General features: G+C 36.7%; 1 protein-coding gene across 2 annotated transcripts in view; it reads left to right on the forward strand.

Moving 5' to 3' along the window:
• Positions 1-14,198, forward strand: part of Anapc4 (anaphase promoting complex subunit 4) — a 32,602-nt gene that overhangs the window by 439 nt on the left and 17,965 nt on the right. For both annotated transcript variants that reach the window (XM_027939034.3, XM_027939045.3), the window contains exons 2-10: positions 2,596-2,701; positions 4,764-4,896; positions 6,679-6,753; positions 6,906-6,932; positions 7,025-7,069; positions 7,574-7,658; positions 10,641-10,745; positions 12,358-12,441; positions 13,983-14,069. In XM_027939034.3, coding sequence (XP_027794835.1) covers positions 2,596-2,701; positions 4,764-4,896; positions 6,679-6,753; positions 6,906-6,932; positions 7,025-7,069; positions 7,574-7,658; positions 10,641-10,745; positions 12,358-12,441; positions 13,983-14,069 — 747 coding nt within the window. The remainder of the gene's footprint in view (positions 1-2,595; positions 2,702-4,763; positions 4,897-6,678; positions 6,754-6,905; positions 6,933-7,024; positions 7,070-7,573; positions 7,659-10,640; positions 10,746-12,357; positions 12,442-13,982; positions 14,070-14,198) is intronic.

Raw genomic sequence — 14,198 nt, forward strand, 5'->3', positions numbered from 1 at the left:
GAAGTGTGAAGGACTGTATCTGCCAAAGACGGTTTATTTATATGCCAGTTTCCTGTATTTTTGGGTCATGAGAAATTTTCACTACAACTACACAGCCCTGCATCCTCAAGTCGCCCCCATTCGTTGATTTGTTTCTTGAAAAGCCCATGCATGATGTGCCACTCTGGAGCAAGGAGGTGGTAGATTCTTGAACCCTGCCCTGAGTCTTTTTTTCAGTTTAATAGCAGAATAAACATAAATTGTTCTCAAGCCTTATTGCAAATGTGCATGGTGTAGCTACCAATAGGGGAGGTTTTAAGGCTCTATGTCCTGTTGTCCAACTTTTTACACCTGGGTTGGATGGCCACTTTCCACTTGCAGGTACCTTTAAATTGAAAAAGAATGGTGTGTCACTGGATTCCTGACAATATGTGTGAACGCTGTCAGCGTTTCTAGTCATTTATATTATGCTTTATCATGTATAACCAGTTTGTAGACAATTTTCTACTAAAGGGTAGTAGTATTTGGCAGCCATTTTGTAAGGAAACCTTCACTTATTCATCTTTCCTCCTTGGGCAGGTAAAGTTGTGTTATGTGTAGCCAAAATTTGAAAACTAGGTGGTAAGGCAATCCTAGCAGCCGCGGAAACTTAGTAGCCTGTGAAACTGCATTACTATGTTATCTGCCTTGACTCATGTATCAGTATGTTGTCTAGTTTCTTAAGGCTCTCCATGAGTCTTTAGTCTCTCTTCTGCCAGGGTGCTTTGGAATTCTATCATGATTCTAGAGAGCTTTACAGGTAATACAGTCGTGGTAGTAGGAAGGAAGGTAGATATTGGGGCATCAAGAGAATTCAGATCAATATGTGATAGTGGGCACTGTTGTTTCCATTTTCTCTAAGCAGCAGCAAAGGGCATTGTCTGAGTGAATATTGAGAAGTAAATTTGGAGGAGAGCGAAGAGGTGTGAAAAAGGTGACAAGACAGGAGGGTTTGGGAAATGTAATAGGATTGCTTGTCAATATTAAGGACTAAGGAAGGTTAGTGGTCTAGTAATTTGAGAAAACAGTGAGTATGGTTGTACTTGTTTCTTCATTCTGTTTGGCTCTATGGATGCAGACATGATTGGGCTTAAGCAGGATTGTTGTTTCACAAGTGTGGCAAAGAGATGCAAAGGAGTTGAAGTTCATGCAGAAGCAGTGACTATAGTGATGAATCTTGGATTCTAACCTGATCAAGGAGGTAAGTGAGGGTATGTTCAGGGTGAGGGACATTGAATAGGTAGTAGAATCAAAGGATTGTATACCCTGATGAGGTTGAGGAATTAGAGTTGGATCTTGTAGAGATCAGCTGGAAAGTGGGAATGGAAGTTTGAAACAGATTTTGGCAGCATTGTGAACTGTTGGTAGTGACTAGGCCCTGGGCGTGCACCTAGGAGTGGCTGTGGTGAAGTAGGGAAATATGATCATTGGAGAGAGATAGCTGAGCACGGTCACCAAATGTAATAATGAGTAGTTTTGGAAAATGTGAGTGAGCAAGGAGACCAGCTCTTTAGGGAATGAGAGGAATGGCCCAGGGGTCTGTCATATGTTTGGAGATTTTAAAGAAGTCATCCAGAAATGGTATTGAGAATCGAGGAGGATACCTACTTCATCTCCTAGCCCAGTAGAAAGACTGCACAGGACATGGGATACAAAACGGCCACCAGCTGCAATGTTACAGGGAAGCAGTAGCCTCAGGTGAGAGGTGCATTTCAGAGAAAAGGATGAAGATAGTGTTTTGAAGACGACCGATTGATCATGAATTGCAAAGGACGTGGAGGGAGAGTGTCAGAAGTAAGAAATAGTGTAGGTAATTCCAGACAAGAGGATCAAATCTAGGGTGTGAGCGATTCCTTGGGAGTCCTAGGTTCCCAATGGTGACTGATATTATCAGGAATGAAGGGCATTCTGACCTGTGAGGGAAGGCAGGAGACTAGTGAGGCTTCATGTGTGGGGACTAAGGAGATGAGGAGTGGTTCTTTCATGAACACGTGCAGTCCTGAGACTTTTCTTCTTTTTTTCCAATGGTTGGTTATATAAAGAGGCTAGAGTAAGGACAGGTTTAGTTTTGAGGCTCCAAGGGGCCCCGGAGCATCATAGTGACCTTACAAGGTGGGCATTTATTGGTGCGGAAACACAAATGTAGACTGGGGTAAGTGACTTATTCAAGATCCATGGCTAGAATACAGCTGAAATTAGATGCCAAATTGTCTGATCCAAAGTTTAGTTATTTTACTATTTATAGCTACTTTTTAAGTGCTATTTATGTTCTTTGTTTCTTTTTTGTTGTTGTTGTCTTTTTCTTGGACAGTCTTTTTATTCCTTTCTAAAAGGTAAATCTGTTGATATAAAAGAAAAATGTACAAGTACGGGGTTAAATTGAAATACTTTTTTTGTTGTTTTCTTTCAAAATGCCTTATGTTCATTCAGCTACTTGTCTTCTGTTCCTCTGATAGTTAAATATTTTACTCAGTAGATGTTAAGTATTTAAAGTCTTATGATGGAGGGGGGGGTCTAGCTTTATTTTGTTTTTTGAAATAGATTTTTAATTCTGACATTTTATCTGTTTTATCTTAGGTTTTACTTCATCGACTTGCAAGTTTTCATCGAGTTTGGAGTTTTCCACCAAATGAAAATACAGGAAAGGAAGTAACCTGTCTGGCTTGGAGACCAGATGGCAAACGTAATAATAATATTATAAAAAAATAACTTTCTTATTTTCATAAAGAGTGTTCTGTATAAAAGCTTATTTCAGAAAGAATTAATTGTGTACATTAAAATTTGGGGATTTTAATTTTTTAGAATGCTTTAACAATTTTTTATAGAACTCAGATGAATTTTACCATCTTCCTTCTTTGGCAGATATCTCTGGCAAAGATAACTTTGAAGTGAGATCTAATGGACTATACAAAATGTTTTGGTTTGATTCTTTCCTTTTTGTGCTTGTGCTGCACCATTTGATCCAAGTACCACTTGTCATTTACCAGTCAGTTCAGTGCCACCTTGGCCTTTTTCTCCCAAGAGTATATTTTAGCACTAACTATGAGGCTCATAAACATTCTCTGTGTGTCTATTTACTGCATCTAAACGACTGTTAGCTCTGACTCCATTTCTTGCAGTTCTGTGCTATCTTTTTCCTCTTGGTACCTTTTCTGTTGTTGTTTGGGTATGGCTTTGATTACTGAACTCTTCTTCCATGTGTTATTTTATAGTGACAGTCCTTATAGGAACTGTTGTACACATGTAGACTGTACAGTAAAATGCTGTAAATCCTAAAGCCTAAAGTTCATTTGTATTATTGGTGTTTTAGGAAGAAAGTATATTGTTTTTCTGAAGTAAATGATATATGCTCCTCACTGTTTGTTTTTTGTTTTTTTCTAAATAAACATAAGTACTAGAAATTCCCTGAAAGCCTATCACTTAGCAATTGGTGAACACTTTTCTGACATTTTCTGATAAAATATGTACATATAGAAATCTGTATGTAGGGTTTTAGCAAAAGAAGTTATTTGATGCATGCGGTTTTACTGTGTGATTTTCTTTCTTTTTTTTGTCTCAGCATGAATAAATTTAACACATTAATGTTAAATGACAACATGCTAATTTATTATATATTGTAATTTACTAAATATATCCCTCTTGATGTACCTGTATATTATTTCCAGTTGTTGGCTTTTATAAAGCAGTGCTGTATAAACATTCTGAACACTGACTGGGAAGAACTTGGTATGATTTTGTAAAATGCTTCCAAAACACTATACTCATTCTATAGTCATTTTGCCCAGAATGTGTATAGAATATGTGTAAAATTAGGGGACTTTTATTGTGGTGGTTTGTTATTTATTTATTTATTTTTGGCCATAATGGGGATCAAACTCAGGGTCTTGCACATGTTAGTGAAGCACCACACCTCTTCCCTTACACCCAGAGCCTTAAAATTTGAGGACCTCAAGGTCTTCAAGATGTTACTATCATCATAAAACCAGGATCTCAAAGGTGGAAAGCCAGTGTGTAGAAATGTGCTTAAGTAGATGAGTTTATCATTTTCTTAAAGTACATTTCATGTTTTTGGACAGTAAAATGTGTTTTTTGTTATAGAAAGATCATTTCAAGATACTTTTACATTGTTTTTTAAAACAGGAGGCTCAGATTGCCCCACATCCAGCGGAGTTATGTGTAGCGGTGTGCAGTGAAACTTCATTGCTCTCTGTTTAGAAATTCTTAAATTGGATATGTTAGGAAGATAGTAGTGACTTATGTAGAGAAACTACAGTAGATAATTATTCAGCCACAGTCAAAGGAGGAAGACTCATCAGTATTCGGGGGTGGTGTTTACTATTCTGGGTTAGACACATAAGTAGACTTTTCAAGAACACAGCAGATGGAATCACTTCCTATCTTTTGGACATGTTTATAGGACCCATATGTCTTGATGATAAGTTAATTCTTAATCTATTAAGACCCATTTTGTATTTTCTGCTTGACAGTAAGATTGCAGTCCAGAGTTTTTGATGTTTAAGATGTTAAGGACAATATGTGAGAAAGTAGATTGCTTATGAAATTTGAGCACTTGAAAATAAACTTGGATAATAATGTATATATGTGCAAAGATATCTTTAGTGTTTAATTTCTATGATTAGGATGTGCTTAAAATAGTCCAACTGGGCATTAAGTGAAATACCCATTTATTTTTTTTGCAAAGGTTACATAATCTTTTTTTGATTTTTTTTTTCCCCCTTGTTTAGTTTTGGCCTTTGCTCTTGCTGACACCAAGAAAATTATTTTGTGTGATGTAGAAAAGCCTGAAAGCTTGCATTCTTTTTCTGTGGAGGCTCCGGTTTCTTGTATGCATTGGATGGAAGTGACTGTAGAAAGCAGGTACAGTAATCAGAAAAGAATACTACCAGCAGTAACAATAGCATACCCAGGAAATTTTCATGTTTTGAAATGGGGAAACACTTGTCTTGAGTGTTCAGTGTACATTGCATTTAAATTTTGGTTTACGCCAAGTATGGTGGTATATGCCTGTAATCCATGTGACTCAGGAGGTCGAGGCAGGAGGATCATAAGTTTGAGGCTGGCATTTCTTAAAAAGGAGTGAATTAATCCCCAGTACCTAAGTAAATAAATAAAATTAAGTAAATAAAATAAATTGGTTTTAAGGTTATCAAGATAAAATGCTTTAATATTGTGCTGGGTATTTTTTCTTCTAAAATAGTCTATTATTGGAGCAGCAGTGCCTGAATAGTCATGATTTTTCTCTTCAATCATGTTTAGTAGTTTATATCAATGATTTTATACTTTCAAGTAACATTAATTAAAATTGAGATTCTGTTTTCTGTTTCACTTTTTTTTTTTTTTTTTTGGTCTGGAGTTATGTCTTTTGTGTCTTAGTTGAGCATTCTGTTGTGACACTGAACAGGTTCCTTCCATGCCCATGGTTTTCATAGTTTCCTTTGTTTGGTGAAAGTATTTTGCCTTAGTGTGTGTAGTGAAGCAATGCACCAGGCTTGCAGTGAAGGTGGACTGAAGGGTCACTGAGTTATGACTAATGTTAAAAAGAAGAAAGGAAGAAAACTGTTTTTCTTTTGAGGGAAATTAGCTTTCTTTTCATTAGCTTTTCCTTTTTAATTAAGTTTCACTAGGTTAATATCAAATGAGTTGTAAGTCCTAACTGTTAAGAATTACAAATGAGATGGTGTGAGGGGGGGAAAAAAAGAAAAAGAAAATGCTAAAGTCTAATCCAAAAAAAAAAAAAAAAAGAATTACAAATGGTTATGTGACTTTCTAGAAGTGGGAGGAGCAGAGCATGCCTTGCAGTTCACGTCCCAGCCCAGTTACCTGCAGAGTGTATTCCTAACACGGTATCTGCTAACAGCTTAGAAATGTTATGTGGAGATTCTGGGATCTCTCATCTACAATGTGTCGAAGTGGGAAAAAATACTTCGCAAGTCACCCCAAGTCACTCGTTTCACTTTTTCACTCATTTGTTTCCAACCTCATTTGGAGGTAGACTTGGGAAAGAAAAGTAGTACGTAAGACTATTTCAAAATTCATGGTATTTTCTCACACCTGCTGGGTTATCCACCCCCCCCGGGTGTATGTAAGCCATAAACCAATAATCAAATGATAGAATGATTGAAATGTTCCTTAAAATTACCCTTTACACTTGTACATTTAGTGTGGTTTCTTATGTGAGAGTTAAGACACCTCAGTTGGTGTCTGAATACTGAAAGTAATATAAAAGCATATTATATTTGTGGAGAAATTGCTTACTATTATTCATTTCTATAAATGTGAAATGTATAGGATGATTTATTTTACAAAAATAACAAATTCCTAGTTTTGCATTTCTCATTTGTGATATTAGAACGATTGTTTGATGATGATAAGATATTGTGGCATCTTTTTACTTGATAAGTTTTATAAAACGGAGTCTTTTTGGGCTGGGATTGTGGCTCAGTGGTAGAGCACTTGCCTCACATGTGAGGCACTCGGTTCGATCCTCAGCACCACATAAAAATAAATATATTGTATCCATCTATAGCTAAAAATATTTTTAAAAAACTGAGAGTCTTTTAAAAGAAATGTACATTTTTAGCGAAAAAAGAATTAAAATCTTTGATATTTTTATAATGCTTGGTTTTTCCTCCTTTTTAGTGTATTAACATCTTTTTATAATGCTGAGGATGAATCAAATCTTCTCTTACCTAAGCTGCCCACCTTGCCAAAAAAGTAAGTATCATAGTTTTGTTTCTTTGGAATTAATCTTCCACATTTCTCTGTCCTCTATTTTTAATACTGTGGCAATTTTCTTATGCATTAAAATATATATATATATATATTTCTTTTAAGAGTATTTTTTATCTTTATCTGTTTTCCCCCAGTTATAGCAGCACCTCAAAAATATTTAGGTAAGATAAACCTTTTTCATTTTCAAGTAAGGTAATATTTTATTATTTGAAGATATAGTTGAAAGATGACCAAATTTATTTTTGTATTTTAGTGAAGAAAATTCTGATGAAATTATAAAGCTCTTGGGAGATGTCAGGTAAATCTTGCAGATACCTTAAATAAATCTGATTTCTTTAAGTTGATATTTCATATTTGAGTCAGTTTTCAGAAGTTTCAAGCAAGTCCTTTGTCATGTTATTTCATTGTTGATATTAATACCACTAAACAACATAGTGATGTTAATATCTGTTGTTTTTAGTAGAGTCTATCAATGATAAAACTGATGACAATTTAAATAAGCCAGAAAAAGGATTGTTTTGTTATTGATTGCATATAAATATGATTTTTAATGTTATTTTACTATAAACTGGTTTTTCTTTAGGCTGCACAGAAAATTTATATTGTTCTTTTGGGGAAAGAAAAGAAATAGCCTGGATGCAATAAATCTTGAGTGGTAGTAGATTTGTCTGGTTTTTGTTCCCTGTGCGGGGCATAGTTAGCATGTGGGTTATGTGGGAACAGTAGCCATGTTTTCTGGTTTAAGAACTGAATCGTCTCTGTTGTTGGTTGGTCCTCAGCTTTTTGCATTATTTTTAATTAGGCTGAATATTCTTGTCCTTGGAGGAAGCTCTGGATTTATTGAGCTCTATGCTTATGGAATGTTCAAAATTGCTCGAGTCACAGGGGTAAGTTTTTCTTTAAAAATGTTCTGTATTGTTTATCATAGAATATATAGCAGTTTACTTATGGAATGAGAATAAAACCAGGATTTTTCAGTTCTTAAATAGAGGATACAGTGGATAGTGGGATAGTTTCTTCTTTTTTTAAAATTTATTTATTTTAATTAAGCTTATATGACAACAGAATGCATTTTGATTCATTGTACACAATTGCAGCACAACTTTTCATTTCTCTGATTCTACATGATGTAGTGTCACACCGTATGTGAAGTCATGTGTGTATCTAGGTTAATGATGTCCATCTCATTCCACCATCTTTCCTGCATTCATACCCCCCTTCCCATCCCTCCCTCCCCCTTGCCCAATCAAAGTTCCTTCATTTTCCCCATCCCCCCACCCCCGCCCTCCCCTTATGGATCAGCATCCATGTATTGGAGAGAACATTTGGCCTTTGGTTTTTTGGGATTGGCTTATTTTGCTAAGCATGATATTCTCCAACTCCATCCATTTACCTGCAAATGCCATAATTTTATTTTCTTTTAATGCTGAATAATATTCCATTGTGTGTGTGTGTGTGTGTATGTATGTATGTACGTGTGTATATATATATATCACAGTTTCTTTATCCATTCATTTATTGAAGGGCATCTAGGTTGGTTCCACAATTCAGCTCTTGTGAATTGAGCTGCTAAAACATTGATGTGGCTGCATTACTGTAGTATGCTGATTTTAAGTTCTTTGGGTATAGACCAAGGAGTGGGATAGCTAGGTCAAATGGTGGTTCCATTCCAAGTTTTCTAAGGAATCTCCATACTGCTTTCCAAAGTGGTTATACCAATTTGTTTTCTTTCTTTCCTTTTTTTTTTTTTTTGGTGGTACGGGGGATTTAACCAAGGAGTGCTTTACCACTGAGCTATATCCCAATCCCTTAATCCCTTTTTATTTTTTACTTTGAGACAGGGTGGTTTTTGAGGCTGACCTTCAACTTGCAATCCTTCTGACTCAGCCTCCCAGGTTGCAGGTATTATAGGCATGCACCACCATTCCCAGAAGATTCAGAGGATAATTTTCTTATTAAGATTAAATAGTAGCAAAATATTGTATATAGACATCAGGAGCTATTGGTGGAACTAGTCAAGTTTTTATCTTTAACCAAAAGATCATACTCATCTACTTGATTATGATTTTTTTCTAGCTTGCAGAGGATAGGAGTTAGAATTTGTGATTGGAATATAATGAAAGTCATCAGAAGTAATTTTAAGCTTAATACCAAATCTACCACTATTACTAAATCTTGTTGTATTAGTGTTCTCTAGAGGAACACAATCAATGGGAAATATAATTATTAAAAGAGATTGGCTTAGGTTGGCTTATATGACCAGAAGCTGGATAGTCCACGGTGGCCATCTGTAGGTTGGAGAGCTGGAAGAACCAGTAACTGTGCGGTGCAAGAGGCTGAAAGCCTCAGAATAAGAGGGACCAATGGTTCTACACTGGCTCATCAAATGCTTCTGAAAATTCCTTGGAGAATTGCTGGCAGAGTCCGCTTTGGAAGAGTGTGAAGAGGCGAGAGTATGATATCCTCAGATAATCACAGCTGCAATCAAGAACCATTCACGGACTGGGATTGTGGCTCAGTGGTAGAGCTCTTGCCTAGTATGTGTGAGGCACTGGGTTCAATCCTCAGTACCACATATAAATAAAGGTATTGTGTCCATCTACAGCTTAAAAAAAAAAAAAGAACCTGCCGCAGTCCGGCTGCAGCACCCTCCGGTAACGAAAAGTATTCAGTAATTGCCTTTTGCTGCAACTCTTTTCCTGATAATCCTTCTTCTTCTGAACTTTCTTTTTCTTTCTAACTAGAGTTCCTGGGCTTTTATCAACACATGCCCTAACTGCTCTTGGTTCCACTGGGGTGCCTCCTTCCCTTAGTAATTTACTTAACACCCCTTCCATATTTTCGTCACAAAGACAATACAACATTTCAACAAGAAACAAGACACAAACATACTGTATCAATCTTCTCCATTTTCTCAAAATGGCCATTTTTCCTCTTGCCCTATCTGCCTAGGGACTAGCAGATTTGCTCCTGTCCTATCTAGGGACGGGCAGCTTTTTCTCGTCAACTTACCCCCGAGTGTCCCGGAGCTCCCGGTACGGGCCACCATCTGCCGCAGTCCGGCTGCAGCAAAATAACCAGGGGGTGACAAGCAACTTGTGTACATTGATACAGCAGGAGTGGGAGCCGTTTATTGTAGGACAGGAGGGGTATATATACATTCCACACAGCTTATCTTAATTAACATAAACTAGATACAGCAGTCAACCAATAAGGAATCTCCACACTTAATGGCTTGCTGGTGTTACTTCACAAACCACTCCCTCTGGCAAAATGCCAGGCGCCATCTTGACTTGTTTACAGACCCCAACAAGAACCATTTAAGAAGAATCGAGCTTGTATCTGCTTATGCTTCCTTATTCGCCCAATTTTTATTCCATCCAAGCCATCTTCCTATTGGAAGGTGCTGCCCATGTTTAGGGAAGGTCTCCATTTCAGTGTGCTATGCCACATGCCAATTTCTAAACACACTCTCATTGACACACTTAGAAGCCTCTTAATCATTGGCATGTCTTAATCCAGTCTAGTTGACAGTTCAAATTAGCCATTTCACTTGTTCTTCATAGTTTTTTTAAATCTACTATTCCCTAAAGGGGTAGAAAATACAGGCACTTTGGAATAGTTGGTTCTTTTAACACTTAGTATGAGGAGGAGCAGGAATCAGGGTATTTGTGTGTTCTTTCAACTGGGAATGCCCATACAGGCAGACACCAACCTTCACCTGCTACCTGTGTCCTGTCTATGGCAGGGACCAGGAGTGTGTGTTTTTAATTGTTCAGAACTCTAAATGTTTGCTTTCAGTATTATAAGCAGATGAGACCTAGTGGTAATACCCCGTGTACTCAGGGTGGCTGATAACTATTTTACAGATTGCTGGTACTTGTCTTGCATTATGTTTATCAAGTGATTTGAAGTCGCTATCGGTGGTCACAGAGGTTTCTACCAGCGGTGCTTCAGAAGTTTCATACTTTCAGGTGAGTATTGAAATTTGATACAGTAGAGAGCAATTATATATTTCTTAGGCCTTGTAGGGGCTTTTTTGTTGTTTTGGGGGCGAATTTTTCTCCTTCCTTCCTTTCTTTCTTTTTTTTTGTGTTTGTGTGTGGTGAGCATTGAACCCAGAGCTTTGCACATGCTAAACATGCTTTCTACCACTGAGATACACCCCCAGCCTTTATAGGTTTTTTATTACCTATATCTCAGTATACTTTAATAGTCACCAAAGCAAAATTTTAAAAATACTTGGAATTTCTGAATTTTACATATTGACTGCTCTTACATTAAATAGTATATTTTCCCTAAGTACTTCAATATCATTTTCATCAAAACAGTGTTTCAATGGTCTGTTAATGACCATATTAATTGCTTTCTATACCAGTGTAACTTTGGTCCAAGTGCTTTCTTAAGATTCTGTCCTAGATAGTTCTAAAGGCTAATCGTCACTGATCATTTGACATGTGCTATGACTGAGTGCTTCAAACACAGCACTCTAATGGGTAAGTACTGTGATTATCCCTGTTTTATAGATAAGTACATGATCACTCAGAGAAACTAGAACTTACTCCATGTCACAGAATTAGAAGGTGATGCTAAGCAGTCTAGTTCTAGCATCTGTGCTCTTAGCCAGCACATAACCTCTTGGGCAAAGTGAACATTTAATATTGGGGAAAACCCATTTTTTATTGTTTGCTATTCATATTGTAGATGAGAAAATTTTGAAGGGTCTTCCATAGGATACTTGCATTATAGCTTTGCCTGCCAAGAAATCTTCCCCAAATTTTCATCTTAAATATCTTTTCCACTTAACCTAAGTACAGGTGAACTCTCAAAAAATAGAAAAGATGCAACATGTGGTATGTGTGGTGCATTCCAGCAGTCTCTGTTGCATCCAGCAGGTCAGAGAACCTACCACTGCAATGGCTGTTTGTGTTTGCTCCTCATCATGAGCCTGAGAAGCTATGATCACCATGATTTCACTTGGACTATGATAAAAATGATCACTTTCTATGAGTTTTGTAATAGATACCTTTTTTAAAAATATTTTTTTAGTTGTAGAAGGACACAATATCTTTATTTATTTTTATGTGGTGTTGAGGATCGAACCTAGTGCCTCATGCTTATGAGGCAAGTGCTCTATCACTGAGTTACAGCCCCAGCCCCATAATAGATATCTTTTAATGACAACTTCATTGAGAGATAACTCACATATCATTGATATTTTCTGTATATTTATCAATAGCCTTTAATTTTTTTACTTCCATTTAATTTTGACATACATTTTTGATTATTTTTAATTTCTTCATAATTCTGTTACAAAATAGATTATCATATTTATAGTTACCTAAAAGGGATTGATGACCAGAGAGTGATCTGGGCACCATCACACATAGGAATCCTGAGGTTGTATTCTGGTAGTCTCACTGTGTTATGCTCAAAGCAGGCAGAATTCTGATATGGTCTTTATAATAGTTAGGTCTAGACTCTCTTTAATTACAGAATTATTTTTAGCTGGGCAAGAAAAGGTTTGTCTTTTAAAGAAGCAAATGCATCTGATTGTGATGTACTTTATTTCTTTTTATTTTATAGCTTGAAACCAATCTCTTGTACTCCTTCTTACCTGAAGTAACTCGAATGGCCAGAAAGTTTACTCACATTTCAGCTCTTTTACAGGTATTTATAGTTACTTTTTGTATTTACTATACGCTTTTAAAGTTTCATAGAGAGAAAACTTAAAAATTCTATTTTGTAAAGCTATCTACAGTAGGGGATGTCTACCAGTCCTCTCATAATGTTCATGAATTCAAGAAAATGAAATTTAATTGAGAATTTATTTCCACCCAACCCTATTTACCACTTCCAAAAGAAAAGGAAAAAGAATGGTTTTAATCTTTTTAAATGTTCCATAAATAAAATTTCATTAGCACTTTATTACAAATAAAGTATTGTGGAAACATAGTCTCCAAACTAGTTAGCTTCTGCTTATAGTAAACCCATCCTGGAGTAGTTCACAGTTCTGGAGATTAGCAGTTTGGATGGGCTCAGCCAGCAGATTCTGGTGATCTGGGCCTGGTGCAGCTTCTCTCATCCAGGTTGGTCATGCAAGCCAATCTGTGGCCTAGGCTAGAATGGCTGTGTTCTGTTTCATGTCTCTCATTCTCCAACGAGCCAGCCTAGCCTTGTTCACCTTATGGTAGTAGCAGGGGTGGTATCAAGAGTACAGTTTTACATATTGTCTGCTCTTACATTAAATAAAATATTCTTAAAGCTTTTTTGGGGGGGTGGGGGTGGTACATGCCTGTAATCCCATCTCCCCGGAGGCTGAGGCAGGAGGACCTTGAGTTTGAAGCCAGCCCAGGCAACTTAGCAAAGCCCTGTCTCAAAAATGACATGACATGACATGATGTGACACAACAAGTCATGTCACAGGCTGAGAGTGTAGCTCAGAGGTGGAGTGCCCCTGGGTTCAATCCCCAGTACTGAAAGAAAAGAGTGCAAGTGGAAGGGTGCAAAGACTCGAGTCTTTGTACCCAATAGTGTTTTTTCTGCAGTGTTTTGTTAGAGTGAGATGCAGGTTAGGCTAGATTCAGGGCTGTATGGAGGAGCCACAGAGAACTGTGGACATGGATTTTGTTCTGTTATGATCCTTAATTTACTTGGCATCAGAGGTTTCTAGAGATCAATGCTTTTTTAAAAAGTCCTGTTTAATAGTTGGATAGCAGAACAAATCAGCATTTTTACACTATGCATTAAACATATAAAAAGCTTGAGGATATTTGTTTTACCAGATACAAACTTAAGAATGAGCCAGGTGTGATGGTGCACGATTATAATCCCAGCTGCTTGGGAGGCGGAGGCAGGAGGATTGCAATTTCAAAGCCAGCCTTAGCAAATTAACAAGGTCCTAAGCAACTTAGCAAGACCCTGTCTCTAAATAAAATATAAAAAAGTGCTCCTGGGTTCAATCAATGGATACTCAGCCCCACTTCCCCAAAAAAGCTGTAAGAATATTTTATTATAAAGTTCAAATTAAATGTTTTATAGTTAAGGGATTACCAAAGATTAGCTCTGATTTCCTCTTTTTCTGGCTTAACTGAGATAAAAGAGTGATTGAAAGTAAATACTGGATTTCTTTGTGACTCTTTACATAAGAAGCACATATTATTTAAGTATTTTTTACTGTTTTAATTTTTTTTTTTTTTTTTTGCTAATAGTATATAAATTTGTCACTAACATGTATGTGTGAAGCATGGGAAGAAATACTGATGCAGATGGATTCTCGTCTCACTAAGTTTGTGCAGGTAATGTAATTGTAGTTTCCCATGGAGTTAGAGTGACTACTATCTACATATACTCTATCTATCAGGGACATAAGAAAAATCAGTCTGATTTATAAAAGGCTAAAAATCATTTGTTTCAGGTAGCTTAGT

Source organism: Marmota flaviventris, chromosome 7 (assembly GCF_047511675.1).
Source record: "Marmota flaviventris isolate mMarFla1 chromosome 7, mMarFla1.hap1, whole genome shotgun sequence".
Lineage (NCBI taxonomy): Eukaryota > Metazoa > Chordata > Mammalia > Rodentia > Sciuridae > Marmota > Marmota flaviventris.